Source organism: Mastacembelus armatus, chromosome 8 (assembly GCF_900324485.2).
Source record: "Mastacembelus armatus chromosome 8, fMasArm1.2, whole genome shotgun sequence".
In the NCBI taxonomy this organism is placed as follows: Eukaryota; Metazoa; Chordata; class Actinopteri; order Synbranchiformes; family Mastacembelidae; genus Mastacembelus; species Mastacembelus armatus.
Genome location: NC_046640.1, coordinates 7351164 through 7370865, shown reverse-complemented (window position 1 = coordinate 7370865; position 19702 = coordinate 7351164). Strand labels below are relative to the sequence as shown.

The 19702-nt window shown below is 40.2% G+C and overlaps 2 protein-coding genes across 2 annotated transcripts; both read right to left on the bottom strand.

Annotated features, from left to right (window-relative positions):
- Positions 1-409: 409 nt before the first annotated feature.
- tsen54 (TSEN54 tRNA splicing endonuclease subunit) lies at positions 410-6330 on the bottom strand. Its single transcript, XM_026324066.1, has 12 exons — positions 6243-6330; positions 5290-5448; positions 5119-5182; positions 4897-4980; positions 4646-4744; positions 4517-4569; positions 4332-4439; positions 3517-3955; positions 3256-3391; positions 3110-3170; positions 1060-1173; positions 410-893 (listed from the first exon to the last, which is right to left on the bottom strand). Exons 1-12 carry the CDS (start codon positions 6293-6295, stop codon positions 743-745), a joined length of 1521 nt encoding a protein of 506 aa, XP_026179851.1. The 5' UTR covers positions 6296-6330; the 3' UTR covers positions 410-742.
- A 2672-nt stretch (positions 6331-9002) lies between these two features.
- On the bottom strand, positions 9003-11741 carry LOC113141231 (pentraxin fusion protein-like). The gene is made up of 4 exons (XM_026325509.1): positions 11670-11741; positions 10642-10735; positions 9985-10192; positions 9003-9527 (listed from the first exon to the last, which is right to left on the bottom strand). Exons 2-4 carry the CDS (start codon positions 10691-10693, stop codon positions 9122-9124), a joined length of 666 nt encoding a protein of 221 aa, XP_026181294.1. The 5' UTR covers positions 10694-10735; positions 11670-11741; the 3' UTR covers positions 9003-9121.
- Between the last annotated feature and the right edge of the window lie 7961 nt (positions 11742-19702).

The window sequence follows — 19702 nt, the reverse complement described above, 5'->3', positions numbered from 1 at the left end:
TGTACATATTGTTCTCGATGTTTACAACACCTGTGGTCAAGAAAGACAGACCCGTGACTAGAAACGATTCTAGGTTGGAAATTAAGAAGCATTTCATCTGCACATCAATATTTAAAAACCCAAAATCATGCAACATATAGAGTAAAAAGTTTTCTTTGTTGCGAACGCATTTAACAAATTTCTCACCATGTGCTGTAAATCCAGCAGTAATAAAATCCAATATCATTTTTATAATAACTATACTATTGCAGCAGCTAGTGTTATTGCTAACACCATTTCCTGTTGATGTGAATAACTTTTCTGGCATAACTGCAAAAGTTATTTCCCACCACAATTAATAAAGTACTCAATCTTCTTTTATTATCTTTAGTTTATCTTCAGTAAGAAGTCTGGTCAGATTCATAGCTCATAAGAGTCACTGATGTTTTATTGGTGCCAAAGATAAAGAAAAAAAAAAAGCAAAGCGACAACTGACTTCGTTTTAATTGCTGGTACATTTTTACCACTTCTCCAAACCGGCAGGTATACAGATGAGTTGATCATTTGTATTTCATTTTGGAACAGGGGTTAGAATAAAAAAAATTGCACAGTTGAGAACAATTACCCGTCCCACAGATCCCACTCAGACACATAAAATCACCAATCAGACGCATAAAATATCTTTTTTTGCAGATACAAATTTATCTTAAAATCCTAGATAAGTGTAAATGTTTTACAATTCTGGCTGTACAACAGTGAGGTCTCAGGGGTACACGTCTGTCGGCAGCTGGAAATCTTTGAAGGTGTAGAAAGAAATGTCCCCGTGGTCCACAACGGCAAACACCACTGGGATGTCTCCACTCTGGAAGGCCAGCAGCTTAATAACTCGCAGGTCCGGCACAGGGCCCTCGAAACTGAAAAACAAAAGAGAAGGAATCAAATTATGGTCTCAGTTTTGTGGAAGAGACACTCCATCATACTCTATCCAGATTCAAGCCACATTCACTCATTTATTATGTAAAAATGTCCAGATCCTGATCCTGAGCAAACACACCCTCAGGCAGTCGTACGATCGCTTACCTGCACACACACATCCGAGAGTAAGGTTTCCCCGGGTTGCTCTTTTTGAAGTCAGCCACCGTGTCAGGCTGGTAAACATTGAAACAAATCCTCCAGTCATCTGAACCCTCCAACCTGAGCGGACATGGCACAAGTTCATTAACATCTGAATGACGCACTTCCCGACACAGTCCAACATCGCTGAAGAACAAGAGCACAGGACAGAGACGGACAGAGCCACTGCATCTAGCCCCTTTGTTTCAGAGTCTTTATGGGTACAGACCAAATTAAAGATCTAATTAAATTAAAGATCACTAAGCAGCGAGATGAAATTCAAATGCTGATATATTTTCCTTCAGAGGGGATTTAGAGTCATTCAGAACTTAGTGCGATACAATTGGTTACTTCATTAGGGAGTCCAACAAATTACAGTATTTTCCAGGCTATTTGTCGCACATTTTAATAAGTGTAAAGTATTTGATCCCCTATCACTCGGCAAGATTTCTGGCTCCCAGGTGCCTTTCATACATATATATATATATGAAAGGCACCTGTCCACAGAAGCAATCAATCAGATTCCAAGCTCTTCACCATGGTCAAAACCAAAGAGCTGTCCAAGGATGCCAGGGACAAGATTGTAGACCTACACAAGGCTGGAATGAGCTACAAGACCATCACCAAGCAGCTTGATGAGAAGGTGACAACAGTTGGTGCGATTATTTGCAAATGGAATAAACATAAAATAACTGTCAACCTCCCTCAGTCTGGGGCTCCATGCAAGATCTCACCTCGTGGAGTTTCAATGATCATGAGAACGGTGAGGAATCAGCCCAGAACTACACAGGAGGATCTTGTCGATCTCAAGGCAGCTGGGACCATAGTCACCAAGAAAACAATTGGTACTATGCCGTGAAGGACTGAAATCCTGCAGCACCCGCAAGGTCCCCCTGCTCAAAAAAGCACATGTACAGGCCCGTCTGTAGTTTGCCAGTGAGCATCTGAATGAGTCAGAGGAGAACTGGGTGAAAGTGTTGTGGTCAGATGAGACCAAAATCGAGCTCTTTGGCATCAACTCAACTCGCCGTGTTTGGAGGAAGAGGAACGCTGCCTATGACCCCAAGAACACCATCTCCACCGTCAAACATGGAGGTTGAAACATTATGCTCTGAAGGTGTTTTTCTGCTAAGGGGACAGGACAACTGCACCGCATCAAAGCGCCGATAGACGGGGCCACGTACCATCAAATCTTGGGTGAGAACCTTCTTCCTTCAGCCAGGGCATTGAAAATGGATCGTGGATGGGTATCCCAGCATGACAATGACCCAAAACACAAGGCCAAGGCAACAAAGGAGTGGCTCAAGAAGAAGCATATTAAGGTCCTGGATGGCCTAGCCAGTCTCCAGACCTTAATCCCATAGAAAATCTATGGAGGCAGCTGAAGGTTCGAGTTGCCAAACAAGCCTCGAAACCTTAATAACCTGGAGAGAATCTGCAAAGAGGAGTGGGACAGAATCCCTCGAGATGTGTGCAAACCTGGTGGCCAACTACAAGAAACGTCTGACCTCCGTGATTGCCAACAAGGGTTTTGCCACCAAGTACTAAGTCACGCTTTGCGAAGGGGTCAGATACTTATTTCACTCATTAAAATGCAAATCTATTTATAACTTTTTTGAAATGTATTTTTCTGGATTTTTTTGTTATTCTGTCTAAACCTACCATTAAAATTACAGACCAATCATTTCTTTGTCAGTGGGCAAATGTACAAAATCAGCAGGGGATCAAATAATTTTTTCCCCTCACTGTCACAGGACAAGCCAGACGACTAAAAAATTTAAAAAAGCATGACATAGTATGGAAAACATGGTAAACAGTGGCCAGGAAAGTTTTATTTATTTATTAATCCACTTTCAATTTGCTCTCTCTGTTTTTATTTATCTATTTTGGTTTTATTTAGGCCTTTTAACTTGTTTCCCACTTCATCTCTCTGGATCTACCTGGTATTAGGAAAACAAATTTCAAATTTTTTAAACCATATTTCAGTGTAATAACAGGAAACAGTAACAAGTAATACCTGGACGCCCCCTCAAGCAAATTTGAAGATTTAATCACACTGATTTTATCCAACAGCTCCCCTGGAACAAAAACAAAAACTCATTCATATCTGCACTAACTGTACTTAATGAAATGATTTCACACACAAAGTCCATGAGATCTCACCAGTGGGGACTGGTTGTGTTGGGTCATGTAAAGGAGTGACTTCTCTGTTCCACAAGTGAGCTGGTCGGCCTTTACGCCTCCCCTGCCGCCTCGCCATGAGTTGCTGGTACTCTGCCCAGTTTCTGCACTGGCGAACCTAGAAGGACCATGTGATCCCTCATAATGTGCCACTTTTATGTTTAAATATATTGATAATCCAGATAGCATTTCCAACTTAATTTTTAAGTTGCATTTTGATTTTATGTTACACATGCAACAAACCTCTTTGTCTTTGTTGATGTTCCAGTTGTCTTCGTCCCTCTTGTGCTCCTTTGGTGACATCTTCACCTTCCGCAGGTTTATCCTCTGCCTCCAGGGGGCAAGATCACAGACTCCCACACCCAATGCTCCAGGCAGCAGAGAGGGGTCTGGACAGGCCAGGCAGCTGGAGTGGCACTCACTGGAGCCAAGGTCAGGGAAATGAATGGAGCTGAAGTCCCAGCATGAGGATCCTGAGGTCAGGCTCTGGCTTGACTCACCCAGATCATCTGTCATCCACCAGGTCCTGCCCCCGTCTTCATCGGCTGAACTTGTGGTGGCAGTCTGGACCTCTGAAGCCTCTGGGGAGGCTGTCAGGTGTGGCTCAGGATGTTTTCTATCCTCACCTTCATGGCTCTCTTCCTCCATTCTGTCAGTGGTGGATTCTTTTGCTTTAATATAACTACAACAACAAAAACCATGTAAACCTCAGATTTACATAAATATATGAACGTTTTCACACTGAAATCACATCACAACACCCAAAACAAAATGAAATGGTGTTCTGTATCTCAGTGTTGTCCAGCAGAGAGCCGCAGAGGCCTACTAAAGCAGACCAGTGTTTTTAGTGTTCATGAGGATGTATAAGTGACAATTTTCTTGCTATGGAACTAAATCACTGGAGACTATGCTCTAAAACTAAACTAAACTAAACTAAAATTCTACTTTAATTCTACTTAATCTCCTCAGCAGTAGCAGAGCAATATAATACATTTGTATACACTACAAATTCAATGAATCATTTATAGGGAGTGGTTTCATAGAGGACATCTGTGTACCTGGATGATGGGGAGGGGCTGGTGCTGCGTTTCCTCTTCAGTTGTCTGCCAGCTCTGTCACGTGACTGAGGCAAGTTCAGCTGTCTTGAATAGGGCGATGGCTCTGAACTGCAAGAACCCAAAAATAACACCCACTGTCTAAACTTATTATCTTTAAATGTGCATATGTTGCTGTGTTCTATTACCTGGGATCAAACCTGTGCACCACATATCCAAGCCTCTTCAAATGCCCAAACACCTTTGTGATGAAAAAGAGTTGTTATATGTGTTCAGCATCTAATTCGCCAGAAAGTCTGATGGACTTAAAATTGTACCTGATATTGCTGGAGGCCTATTGTGTTTGAGGTCAGAAATCTCTCATACCCATCCTGGATGGGCAGTGGCAGGTCCTTGTAAAACACCTGCAGATTTCCCTGTTCACACATGTAACACTTGATGTGATAAATTCATATTTTACAGATCACATGCAGCAGTGATCTTTCAGTTTAATATAAATGAGTGAATAAATGCATAGAATGATGTGTCCTAAGACAGTAAAGCACAACAGGTTTTATCTGTCACTCACACACTCCATCAGGTAGAGAGCCTCTTCAGGGAGGAGATACTGTTTCCCCCTGGCAGAAAAGCCCATCGTCTGCCAGAACTTTCCCTGTGTGACAAAAAATGTCATGAAATCCTGTAATACAGCAAAGTGACAGCTGATAACAGGAGGTGATAGAGGAGACAGTGCAGAACTCTCCACAGGGCCAGTGATAGTTTGCTTCATCTGGTGTGATACAGTACTCACAGCTGGAGACTGAAGCTCCACAATCTCCTCACTTGGAATCCATGTGGCCTTCACTAGGTTTCCTCTACCGTAAAATAACAACAGTCACTATGAGTCTTATGTCAGCACATTTTTTACCTCATTAACCTAACTCCACATACTGGTGACTGGATGTGTGCTGCCACTACTCACAGCCTCTCCACTCTCTCCTCTGATATGAGGCTCCAGTGTTCATTCAGACTCTGCTCAAGCCGCTGTCGCTGCTCGTCTGAGTCACTGGGGAAGAAGTCCTTCTGTCCTCGGACTGGGATCTTGTGACTCCTGGACCGGGCTGCAAACAACTCAGATGGACTGAAATTTAAAGAGACATTCATTTTTTTAATTGGAGTTGACATAGTGGTGGTTATTGTTACAAGACACAATCCTGCCATTAAAGAGATGAAAAGAAACTGTACATATCAAGTTTAATAAATCTTATAACACCAAAACCCAAACAGAGCAGTGAAGGGCTACAGGAGCACAATGAAGAAAGAGAAAAAGAAGAAAAGAGTTTTTTATTCTTCAGATCAACAACAATGTCTTGCAGGAGTTGGTTCTGAATAAATTAAAGCACTGACTGATCAGTTTAGTTTCTAGCAAAGGGCCAATTCAATACACTGGATCAGTAATGGCTCAGTATTGACATTACTATAATTACTGAGCATTGAACAATTCATATCATATATGCACATACAAAGAAACAACAGGAAGGTTTAGCAAACACACAAGTGGTGATGGACCATCCCTGAAGAACTAACATTGTCACTGAAACACACAGCAGGAGGCGCCAGACAGAAACTAGAGCAGAGTCCCACAGATTCAAAGAGGCTGAGTGACTTCCTCTCTGGAAACAAGCCACGGCTGTAAAACTGTCTGACGCTTTTTAACATTAATGTCCGTGTTAATGTTTTCGATGTATGTGACGCTAATACTCCACAACTCCGCTAACAGATGGAGCAGTCAAACTATGTGCACAGGGTTATGTTAAATATCTCACAGAAAGACAAATGTATATAGAAGAGCCACTGAGACAGAAACACTGAAGACTTATTGTTGACTGTATTTAAATACATTTTCATTTATCCGCCAAAAACGCAATAACCCACCTCAATATTTCACAGAACTTCACGTCAGGGTCTGTTTTCTTTTGGTCCGCCATGTTTATCGGTCCCCGCCACAGCTCCTCTGGGTCCTGCTGCCCGCCGGGTTCGGTAATTTGATGTGATAACACGCCCGGCCAGCAGGGGGAGCTGAAGCACAAACGGGATTTTTATTTATCTATTATTTAAATATTATTCAGTTGTTTTGGTCCTTTTTCAGGTCATTTCCAAACTTCGATGCTTAATGCTATGAGGATATAATTCTCTCATTTTCATATCTGATTGAAAACTCATTGACTATTTAGGGCTTTGGACGTCAACTGAAAAAAACAAGCACGAGATGTATTTTATTTAATAAAAAAACTCTTACTCTTCAACGCTTGAAACCATCATTGCAGATCAAAATGGATGTTTTATTATCATAAACAGGAGCTCAGTAACCCAATTCAGATATTTCAAATATTTCTGATTGTCCAAATATTATTGAAGGTGTTTTAATACAGTTACTGAAACGATGGAACAATTCACGAGGGATTTGGGTCTTAGTGATAGTCGGCAGTTTATCAATCTGCAATCCTGATTTTCCAATTAACAAAAAATAATTAACCCCTTACTGCCCAAATTTATTTACAATTACATAAAATATAAATTATTTGTAGTTATTTATTTTGTTCACCTTGGCTGCATTCAGACTAGATGTGGCATGGAAAAAAAGACATTAGGCCTTTTAAACATGCTTTTTTTAAAAAATCTATTACATTGCATCATTCACAGAGTCAGACCAGAGGTAAAATGTAGCATTGGGAATAAACAATTCTTTGAATATCTACAACTTAAATCATCCATTCAGTCTGAAGTTACTAATGTGTCCACTAGGTTTGAACTGTCATCAGCAGCTTCAGAGGTGTTCAGTCTTCCTTTGGAAAAAAAAAATCCTTTCTAAAATACAAACAAATGTTTGGTGTATGGTAAAATAACATCAAAAATGGGGAAGATATTTATATGCTAATCCCAGTGCCAACATCAGGGCCCAAATTTCGTAAAACATGTTCACAGTGTAAAAAATATATATTCATGCATTCATGCTATATGAGGATAATAAAAAGGGAAGGACCTACAGACAGTTCAGAGTAATGAATTAATAAATTACAAAAACAGGCAAAAAAAAGAAAGAGTCCACATACTGCATGAGCCCAGGAATGATAAATCAATGGAAATATTAGTGAAGGGGAAACCCACTAAACAAAGACAAAGCACAATGTTCAAGACAACAAAACAAACCAGAACTGGGGACAAACTAACTGGGACTTAAATAGGGAGTGAGCAGGGGAGAACAAAAATCAGGTGAAAACAATGGGACACTGATTACTCACATGGAGCTGACTGGAGACAGAAATCTGCTGCCTCTGTCCCCCCTCCACCACTGATGAAGGTGAGGATGAGGAAGAAAAATGAAAAGCACTGATTCCTCATTTATGGTTGTAATGTTAGGCTGATCAACCAAAAAGTCACTAAAATAATATAAAGCTTTTTGTTTTGTATGAAAAAACCAAACTTGAGTTTCTTCAGTTTGTTGCAATTGACCCAGAATAGCCTATTTTGTCAAGTTGCACTGCTGTGTCCAAATTTGTTCCCCCTCTCCCCCAGGTAAGTTACCTGTTATGACCTGTAAATAGGATCACAGTCAGATTGACATGACATGGTCTGTTCAGTTATCTCCAGGTCATATACAGAGAAGCAAAAACGTTTACAGTCTATATTTATTGGAAATGTATTTCTTTTTGTTTCATACATTGCAATAGGCCAGAAGCAAAAAAAGTCAGTTATGCAAAATATGAGGTATCTAACTTCTAAGTTTAATTTTGTTTGTTATACCACAGTACAAATACAAGGACTATTTTTGTCTAAATTGGAAATTCAATGTTTTTCACATTACTGAATGAATCTTCCAGTGTGTCCTCATTCCTCTCACTGTGCAGAACAGTTTTTCTCTGCTACCCTCACTAATTTAATTAGACATTAATCCAGGAACATCAAACTTTTAAGTACTAAACTGAAATGACAATAGATGTTGACAGAGCTTCAAAATAAAGTCTGTTTAACCCAACAAGTTTTCCAATTTGTAGGACAATAGGTTGCCAATGCCTCCTCTGATACGACACATAGGAGCATGTTCTTAAACAGCGCTGCTATGTTGGCATTCCTGACATCATGCACCTTAAAGCTTTCAACACCATCGTCATAGAAAGTCATCACCATTTGGTTACAAGAAATGTATCAGAAAATTAGTCATGTAAAACAAACATACCTTCATGATTATGGAATGATAATTTCATTACAATTACGTACACCAAGTTGATTAGGGTTGGGTTAAAAAACAAACTGGTTTGGGTTTAGAGACAGGTTAAAAAGTCCTTTGTCATGGTTAAGACCACTAAAACTACAAGTAAATAACCAAGTGACACAGGACATACTCTCATTTCTCACAGGAGCTAATAGCTAATAGTTCCTATTACTTTCCTGGTTGGTAGCCCAGTCTTGACTTAATTCAAAATGTGAGAAGAAAATGATTTAGTGTATCCAACACACCCAAACATGTAAATAACTATTCCAACAATTGTTTATGTTCATTAAGAGATGCAGTTTTACATGTAAAAAATTCCATCACAACAGGTAATGCCAGCATAGATTTTATTGGACTGAAAAGAATCAGTTTGACCTTAATATGAAGTCAGGAATTCATTTATAAAATGTAATGACAATCAACCAATCATCTTCATGTAGGTCATTGAAATGTAAGAGCCGCTCTGACTGCAGGGCCTTATGCCTTTCTTGACATTATGATACTGATTACATTATTCCAGCATGTTGTGTGTGAGCACTATTTACAGCTCACGTTTAACAACATCTACCACCCCATGAATATCAAGATGTGTGCTCTCCCAGTCAAAAACGTTTCCTTTTGTTACTCTCTTCCCAGAGGCCATGTCTTTGATGGTGGTGTCTGAGAGGACATAGTCCCACATATTCACATCAGAGATCTCACCAATAAAACACTGTTTGGCATCAAACCCACCCACATAACTGTCTGGATCTTGTCCAAGGAGAACCTTCCCTTTGGGGTGGGTGGTGTGACCCTTCTTGAAGATTTTGGCCACACTTTTTCTGCCATTCATGAAGAAGGCAGACGCACCTGAACTGGAATCCCAGGTCACACACAGGTGGCTCTCCAGGGGACCAAGACCAGGAACATCAAAGAAAATACCATCTCCAGCCAAGTAGAAAGACAATCTAAAGACAGATAAAATTCATTTTACAGTATTTGTTTGGATCCCCAATAGTTGCTAGTGGGGAAAACATAAAACAGCATTATATCAAGATACTAAGAATCCCAATAAAACTATAGATGCCATACTTCAATTAAAACAAGCTTGTTGCATGAGACAGTTACACTCAAGACTACTAATGCAGACATTTCCCTGGTATATATATTTTAAGATTATTTTTAAATCATCTTATTTCAGTGGATTGTTTCAAGTAACAAGGCAACCTATTCCATTGAGCAGCAGCCCTACATCACACTTTTGTGTCAAATTCTCAGCAGAGACAACTATATGACCATTTGTTAGCTGTCTAGTGAAATGGCTATGTCCATTATAAATATTGGAAATGTTAGAATGTTTTGAAACGTGCAAGTAGAATCACTGTAAAAGGTATTTATTGAAATCCAGAACATCAGTGTGTTTACCTGCCATCCAGTTCACGCCACACATTCAGCTCATCATATTCTCTGGTCCTGTACGCAAACAGGATGACCTCTCGCTCCCCACTGAGCTCTGTGGCCACACGCATACAGAGAGTGAAAGCGCTCAGGCTCAGGGGTTTTAGAGGAGTCATCTCAACATAGTTGGTGTCCGTCTCAGTAGAGAAAACCAAGCTCTTGATGGATACACTTCCTGAGAAAAAGATTTTAACCAAGAAAATATACTGACCCATATTTTACATTCACTTATTGTATTATCTTTACATACAGGTGACAAGGCCATAATTTTTACAAACTCACTTTATAGTCAGGTCTCAGAATTAAATCCTCAACCACAGAAGCGTTGACACTTAAATACTGACTGTAGTGTTTAAATACACCTAAAGCCAGTTTTAAATATGTAAAAACAGTTTTCACTATTCCCTTTCTCTGCCTTTTACTCATCATTCAGTTGCTTTGTCTTAACACTAAGAAAAAAATCAAAAAATGTCAATCGGTGTCCAGACCTCCTGGTGATGTTTTAATATATCCTGCTTTGTCTAAGCAATAGTCCAACCAAAAATGTTAAACATATACAAGATACAGAGATGCAGATAAAGAAGTAAAGTAAGTAAAGTAAATAAATAAAAGTTGTATAATTACCTGCCAGCCCTGTGGCGATGACAGTGAGGAAAATTAAAGCTGAAGATTTCATTTTGTCTGAGCAAACCTGCAAAAAGTGAAACTGAAGATCCTTCTGCAGAGAAATTGAACAGAGGGTTTTTACATTCTGTCTGCAAACTCTTCCCCACTAATATGTCAATAATCTTATCTAAAGTACTGTTTGGAGATGGAGATGAAATGATCTTTGACTGGTCTCTGAAGCAGGTACAGACTGGAGAATGATTAAACTTATTAAGCAAGAACAGGGTACGTGTTCAGTTATCACATACAACACATGCATCAGACTGTTTCCATTTTAACTGAGTGAATTAAGTATATTATTAGGAAGTTACACCAGAAAAATATAGATTTATAATACAAATCCACTACAAGCAAGTGATGTGCCAGTAGTAAGCTCACTTCTGACTACACTGCTTCCAAATTATCCAGTGTTTGGATTATCAGGATTGCATAAATCCATTTTTGAGATTCAAAAAAAGAAGAAGAATCTTGATGAAATGTTTAGATTATATTGTCTATTGTGTCATTGTATTAGGGTTCAATTTACTAAGGACCTATGTAATAAATAAATAACCTGTAATAACATGAATAAAGTATCTATCTACACAAGAAGGAAAGCCAAACACACCTTGCTCAGACTGAGGTTGTAGTTTTGACATTTAGCTCTAGTGAGAAGTAAAGCTGTCTGTCTCAGTCAGATCAAGTCTTACACAGCTGTGAGTGGCCACAGGTGCGGCCATCACAGCTGAGATTAATGTCGGTAATCCTTAAGCACTACACATCTGAGTTTCTTTAGTTTAAGTTAACTTTTCAATTTACTTTAAACATTGTTAGTTTCAGATCACACAAATAAAGCACAGATTTTTTCACAGTATATTTATTTTGCATGTGGACAATACACTGGTTTCTATCTGTAGCACACACAGTTAGGAAACCTTTGTATAGTCACACGTTAATTTAGTTACTCTTCAATTGTATATTTTCTAATCATTATTTCTATGAGTTACCAGTGCTGGGATGCCGATGGTGGTTGGTGCTGCTCTGGAGGAATGTTTTGGCAGGCCTCAAGCAAAGGATACACTCCAGGAAGTAGAGCACTTAAATAGAGGAAGTGGCCAATTGGACTTTACTAAGTGCTGGCCACCATGTAGGGGGAGTTGGGAAATTTGTCTTGGAGGTTTTGTTTATGTGTATAAGTTATGTTAGAGGTTTCAGATATTTGTTGAGTTAATATTTCATTTGTGATATTAGAATTGTTAAGATTAATTCAATGTTTATTTGGTATTTGGAGTTTATTGGTAGTTTGTTTCTTTGTTACCCCCTTTCTGTGTTAAGTGGTCTGATCAGCCACTATATATATCTCCTTCTGTGGTCAGTTTGTCTTTAATTAGCCTGCACAGTTGTTTAATTTTTATTAGTTGATTTAGCCTGAGTTCAGTTTGGTTTTTTAAACCTGTTTTAAGAGCTCAGTCATGAGTTTCTCCTGATCCAAGATTAGAAAAAAACTGACAGAAAATGATGATGTTGAACATTTTCTGGTTATATTTGAGAGGATGGCAGCAGCATGTCGGTGGATAAAAGCTGACTGGGTTTTCCATCTAATATCCTTGCTCACAGGCAAGGCTGGAGGTGCTTATGTTAATATGGATGTGGATGATTCTTCGGACTATGAAAAGGTAAAAATGGCTTTGTCAAAAATATGATATTAATCCTGAGTCCTACAGGCAGAGATTTCACTCCTTAGAGGTTGGACCTGGGGAGAGCCCCAAAGAACTCTGAGGCTTAAAGAGCTCTATGGTAAATGGATATAACCTAAAGGTAAAACCATTCAAGAAATTGGTGAAATCATTATCATGGAGCAATATTTAAGAATGCTTCAGCTTTGGATTAAAGAACATGGATCTAAATCTGCAGCTGAAGCAGCCACCCTGGCTGAGGTGTTTGTAGCAGCCCGTAAAAGGAACTAGCCATGGAGCAATACAGCTTGGAAGGCTGGTGAGGATACCCGCAGGCTGACACCTCCCCCTTACCATCCAAAGTCAAGGCCAGTTGTGGGTAAGGCTCCTGTAAAGGAGGAACAAGCTAAACCATTAAGACCCTCTGGTAAAATACTTATTTATCTATGTGGGCAGGAAGGGCACATTAAACCGTCATGCCCAAGAAATCCTGTTAAGCTTACACAGATATGCTTCCTTCCACGACAGAACTTTGGCTTGGGAGCTCAAAATAAACAGTCCACGAAAATGACAAATGTCAAAATCAATGGACAGAATCTTAGAGCCTTGGTGGATACTGGCAGTTCCCAGACCCTTGTACACAGAGACGGTAAGTAACAGCTAATATCGTTTGTACTCTAGACTATTCCAATTTGTTGTGTGCATGGTGATGAGAAGCCTTATCCCAGTGCTGATCTCTATATTGAAGTACAAGAACAGCCATACTTGCTAAATGTTGGTGATTGATAACTTGCCCTTTCCAGTGGTTTTGGGGCATGACCTGCCAGTCCTTGTTGACTTATTAGGCAAAGAAAGACTGTATGGTGGCTGTGACTAGGGCAAAAGCAAAGAGAGAAGAGCCCTTTCCAACTCTTAGTGCCTTGCCTTTTTATGCTGCAGAGCTAGACACACTTCCAGGGAAGCCTTGAAAGTCACGTAACCAGCGAAGGCAAGAGAAGTTTAAAAACAGTGGTAGATCCACCAGGTGAGGCTGGTCCAGACATGCTTCTAGGCTTTCAGTTGCCAGCTGATATAATTCCAAATGCAGCAAAATGATCCAACTTTGTCCACTTGTTTGAGAGCTATGCAGGAAAAAGCAGGATGTGAGCCAGGCAATGAAGAGTACTTCCTGCAGAAGGGGATCCTCTATCATCACTATGGCTCAGTATCACTATGCTACCAAATACCCAGAAGTGTTCCCCTCAAATCTGTTAAAGCAAGAGTTGTGGCATATTTTGAGATTGCCTTCAAATATAAAGACGTTAAATCCGTGCTCGACAGTAAGTGCGGTTTTCACACAAGTGAGACGTTTTACGACGAGAATAACCCCTTTTCAGTATTCTCTTAAGGTGTCTCTCACTTAGGCAAAAACCGTGTTTACTGCCAAGCAATGATTTAATGTCTCTGTATTTGGACCCTAGCTCAAAATAAACCTCTATGAACGGCTCCCACACTTGTTCGTTCCATTGTCGTTTCCATGGTGATAATCACGGGATCTCACAAACTTTAAGGATCTCGCAAAAGGTCATCTTTTTTTATTTTTTCCAACCGTCTGTTTTATTTTTTTCTCTCCCATGTCCGTTCCGGGGCTCCGAACAAAACAAAGTGAGAGCAGCAGAGATTTTTTTTTTTTTTTTTTTTTTTTTAAAATTGGAGTTGACATAGTGGTGGTTGTTACAAGACACAATCCTGCCATTAAAGAGATGAAAAGAAACTGTACATATCAAGTTTAATAAATCTAATAACACCAAAACCCAAGCAGAGCAGTGAAGGGCTACAGGAGCACAATGAAGACAAAGAGAAGAAAAGAGTTTTTTTTTATTCTTCAGATCAACACAACAATGTCTTGCATTACTTGGTTCTGAATAAATTAACTGACTGATCAGTTTAGTGGTGATGGACCATCCCTTTGAGCAGCACTGATGAACAAACATGGTTTGCAAACCTCATCACAAATTCAACCTCTGCAGGATGCAACATCTGGATGAGCCAGAGTTCTGGCCAGTATTTTAGTATTGTGTTTCCACAGGCATCATGAGTCATGCTGCCTTGTACATGAGCAAAATTAAATTGCTACCACAAAAACACACAGCAGAGGGAGACAGAGACACAAGTACAGCGCTTCAAAGATGGTTACTGAAATTATAAAAGTTTATGGGTCTTATAATTGGGAACTACATCATCCAGCTGATAAAGAATACTCTTTCCTCTCAGAAATCCATCACTCATATTCACTATTACCCTGGCACTCCAGTACAAGAGTCCAGTTCAGCCATCACATTAAAGTGGCAATTACTAGCCTGGCAGCGAGGAGAGACTATGGACACTTTAAAGAAACCCTTATAAAATTACAATTAAAGCAAGGAAGCTTTTACAGATGTTGTACTTTATTTAGCAGATGCAAAAGCTAACAGCAAACCATAAATGTGTTAAATCAGCAAATGTATTAAGAATCAATACAAATCAACAGTACAATAATGAATTGGTGATCTCTAATATTTCCCTATCTTAACTATCATTCTACTCACATCCTCCTTGGTCTTTGAAGAATAGGGCTACTTCATGAATAGAAAAATCAAAAATGTGGAAATTAGTTGTTGAACGTCTCTTGATTCCCTTATCAGCTTCTGTTCTCCTCTGTGTTGGAGGTCTTCCTCTGAGCCTAAAGGCCAATGCCAGTCTCGCCTGGTTAGGCAGATCCTGGATGTCTCCGGTTGGCCTTAATGCATTCCCAATAGTAACAAAAATCTTGATGCAGACAGAGTTTCCCCCAGCAACTGAAAAGTTGGTCCCAACCAGCCAAATTCTAGGGTTTATATACTGTTTTTCCTGCATTAGGTAATGCTTATTTTACAGTTTTGATTTACCAAATGTCCCTCCTGTTGTCTTCAGGTCAATTTGACCCATTTTCAAAAGTTAATATGTGATTTCTTCCATATAATTAACTGACATGATTAAATTACATGGATGGTTCTCTACTCTAAGTGTAAAATATATGTTAATATGTTGGAAAAGAGTTCACTAAAAAGGTGAAACTAAAAAATTGAGCAGTCAAAACAGAATGGGTAAATTTGACCTGGGAAGACAAAAGGTGTGTCGTATTGTCTTCAAATTTCCTACTACTTTACTACACACCCAGGTCAAATTTACCCATTCTTTCTATTAACATATATTTCACATTTATAGTAGGGAACCTGTTGTGGAAATTTCTTTAAGTTTGAGAGTTGCTAATTCTCAGAAACAACCACAAGTGCGATGAATCATCTCAGGTTTAATCACAGGCCCGGAGAGGACGTCCTAGCAGAAATCCCCTGCCTCTGTGTTACAACACCAGGTTTATATACAGTACTGTGGACTAATCCTGAACAGACCCCCACATTGTTTGTTCAGGTATCTATCTTCAGCCTTCTTACCATCAAAGAAACAAATTGTTGGCGGTTATATACAACCCTCTACCCTACAACACTAAACTAATAAAACAGACAGAACCACATACCATCAAAGGGTCAAGCAAACATTCAACCCCCACATTGGCTTACTATCCAAGTAAGTTAGTTAGTTGCCCTGGTGTAAAATCCTCACAAACCATCCATTTCATTTTTAGTTAATTATATGGAAGAAAACCAAAGTTATCACATATTAACTTTTGAAAATGGGTCAGATTGACCAACAACAGGAAGGTTATATACTTTCCCTCATCCTGTTGGTCATCACTTTGCCATAAGGGTGTGATCCGTGCATGACCAGCAATTTAAAGCTATGCGATCTCTGCCCTGGTCATAACTTTAATTTCAAAATGTTAATTCTATTTTAGTTTAGGTACTTCCCTTTTTCTCCCAACCATCTGTTCACTCAGTCTTCTTTTGCTTCCTGTCACAATTCTCTTTTCCCTTTTTGTCTCTTTTCCCCTTTTTTCCTTGTGTGTTTGTTGTCCTTGTTGTCTTAATTGTCCACAGGTGTGCGAGGCGAGGACACACGCCCTGCAGAACCCCCTCCACCCCCTCCCATAAAAGCCCCGGTCTTCTTAAGTCACATCGCCAGTTCGTCAGTCTGCCTCATCAGTAGTAACTCACCTTGGCTTTATACTTAAAATACTTACCTCTACTGACCGAGGATTTTTCTGCAGGTTGTCAAACCTCAGCCTCAGCAACCTGCGCCTCCCAACCTGGGAGATTTCCCCTGCTCCTGTCGACAGCTTCTCGCTGGTCTCCCCCTGGCTTTCCAGCCAGCCAACCAGCAACCACTGCTCACCAGGGAGCAGTCTCCTTCCCTGGGCCGAGACACCCTTCGTCCATTTGGGCATAAATCTAAAATAAATCCAGGAACGTTCAGAAGGGTGGCTTGCAGACATGCAGGTAGTTGAGGTTGATGCGGAGGACAAACTCACTGGCCAAAAGGAACCTGCGGGCAAACTAGTAGCTGGGGTCTTTCCGGAGGAAAGTTGTGGGTCTTTCTGGTAGTTGTGGTCTTTCTGGTGGCCAATCTTGGAGATGGACAGGAACAGACATGGATTCAGCAGTGACGGCTGGAACCAGGGTGGGAGCAGGATCATACGTGGTCTCAACAAGGGTGGTCGAACTACAGGCAAGAGCAAAATCATACGAGGTCTCAGCAAGACAACTGAACCATAAACAGGAAAAGAATCAAACTTGGTCTAAGCAGGGGTGGCCATACCACAAGCTGGAGCAGAATCAGGCATGGTCTTGGTAGGGACAGCTGAATCATGTGCAGGAGCAGGATTTAGGACTCAGGCATGGCTAATGGGGACGACTGGGATGGCAAAACCTGTGACTGAACTGGTGGGACAGCCGGCTGTAGCTGGACCAACTAGACTGATTGGACTACAGAAGATTGTGGCTGGACCGATTGGACTGGAGAAGACTGTGGCTGGACAGCGGCTGCCTATGACCTCGTCTTCTCCATCAAGGCTTCACTCCTGGCTCGGCTGTGGGCTGTGGCTAAGCTGGTAGCTGTGGCTAGACGGAAAGGTCTAGATGATCCTGTCATTGACTTTAAGGCTTACCAGATGGTTGAGGAACGTGCTGAGCAGCTAGAAATGGAGCTGGTTTACACTGCCAGCCTCAGTGAGTCCTGGAGCATCAACCTCCCCACTCATCATCCACAAACCAAAAGTCTTCCTCTAGCTGGATTCCTGGAGCCATAAAGTATGCTCCAACCCTGAGTTGAGGTCTAGCTTTTCCATATCCAACATGTCCTAAAACTTTGCCAGAAACTTTGAAGCTCTTCTTTTACATTATTACATCATTTTTAAAAAGCCTGTGTCCTTTTTTAAATTCATAAAAATAATCCCCGGTCCAGATGTTCCCCAGGCAGTTATCTGTTATGACCTGTCAATAGGGCCATGGTCATACAGTCATGTGAAAAAATTAGGACACCCTATGAAAGCCTGTGTATTTTTGTAACATTTTTGGATGTATGGGTATTTAATCTCAATTTTAACAATACAGAGAGATTAAAGTAATATATCTAAGCAATTAAAACTGAAGAGGGGATCTTCTGTGAAATGCAATTCCACAAAAATGCATATTCTAATTGAGGCCAAAGTTAGGACACCCTCACATTTATTCCCACTTAAAATGGCTCAAATCACACACAGATGTATCACACCAGGTGCACATGATTACTCAGCATTTTGAATGAGGCTTGCTCTTTCTAAATCTCAGACATTTAGTTTGGTGTGCTCCTGACTGTTGAAGAGAGAGTGAGCACCATGGTGAGAGCAAAAGAGCTGTCTGAGGCCTTCAGAAAAAAGATCTCTTTGAAAGATCTTTTGAAATCAGCCATTCCACTGTCTGGAAAATAGTCTACAAGTGAAGGGCTTTTAAAACAACTGCCAACATGTCCAGGTCTGGTCGTCCCAGCAAGTTCACCACAAGAGCAGACTGCAAGATGCTAAAAGAGGTCTCCAAAAACCCTAAAATGTCATCACGGGACCTACAGCAGGCTCTGGCTAGTGTTGATGTGAAAGTGCATGCCTCTACAATCAGAAAGAGACTGCACACGTTTAACTTGCATGGGAGGTGTGCAAGGAGGAAACCTTTGCTCTCTAAGAGAAACATCAAGGCAAGACTGAAGTTTGACAGAGAGCATGTTGACAAAGACCAGGACTTCTGGAATAATGTTGTTTGGACAGATGAGTCCAAAATTGAATTATGTGGACACCAGAACAGAGGACATGTTTGGCGTAAACCAAAGACAGCATCCCAAGAAAAGAACCTCATACCAGCTGTGAAGCATGGAGGTGGAAGTGTCATGGTTTGGGGCTGCTTTGATGCAGCAGGACCTGGTCAGCTCACCATCATAGAATCCACCATGAATTCTACTGTGTATCAGAGAGTGCTTGAGGAACATGTGAGACCATCTGTCAGAAAATTAAAGCTGAAGCGAAACTGGACCATGCAACACGACAATGACCCAAAACATACCAGTAAATCAACCAAGGACTGGTTGAAAACCAAGCAATGAAGAGTCCTGGAATGGCCGAGACAAAGCCCAGATCTTAATCCCATTGAGATGCTGTGGGGTGAGTTGAAACAGGCTGTACATGCAAGAAACCCCTCAAACATCTCACAGCTGAAAGAATTCTGCATTGAGGAGTGGGGTAAACTTTCCTCAGACCGATGTCAGAGACTGGTAGATGGCTACAAGAAGCGTCTTACTGCAGTTATTTCAACCAAAGGGGGTAACACTAGCTGTTAGGGGATAGGGTGTCCTATCTTTTTCCTCAATTAGAATATGCATTTTTGTAGAATTACATTTACAGAAGATCTTAAAGTCTTTTCTTCAGTTTTGTTTGGGTATATTACTTTAATATCCCAGTATTTTTAAAATTGAGATTAAATATCCATACATCCAAAAATATTACAAAAATACACAGGCTTTCATAGGGTGTGCTAATTTCTTCACATGACTGTATATTGGGAAGGAAAAACTTGTACAATCAAAATTTGTACAATTGGAAATTGATTTATTTAATTGTTTTACATATTGGATTAGATCAGAATAAATAAAGCCTGTTGTTTAACCCAAGTTTTCCAAACTGTAGGACAATATAGGTTGTCTATCTCTCCTCTCTGATCTCGACACCTGGGGTTTGGGTGTAGAGAAGCATGTTTTAGGTTAAAAAAGTCCTTCTTTGTCATGGTTAAGACAACTAAAACTACAACAAGTAAATAACCAAGTGACACAGGACATACTCTCATTTCTCACAGGAGCTAATAGCTAATAGTTCCTATTACTTTCCTGGTTGGTAGCCGAGTCTTGACTTCTGTTTTTACTGATCTTGGCTAAAAACAAAAATTAAT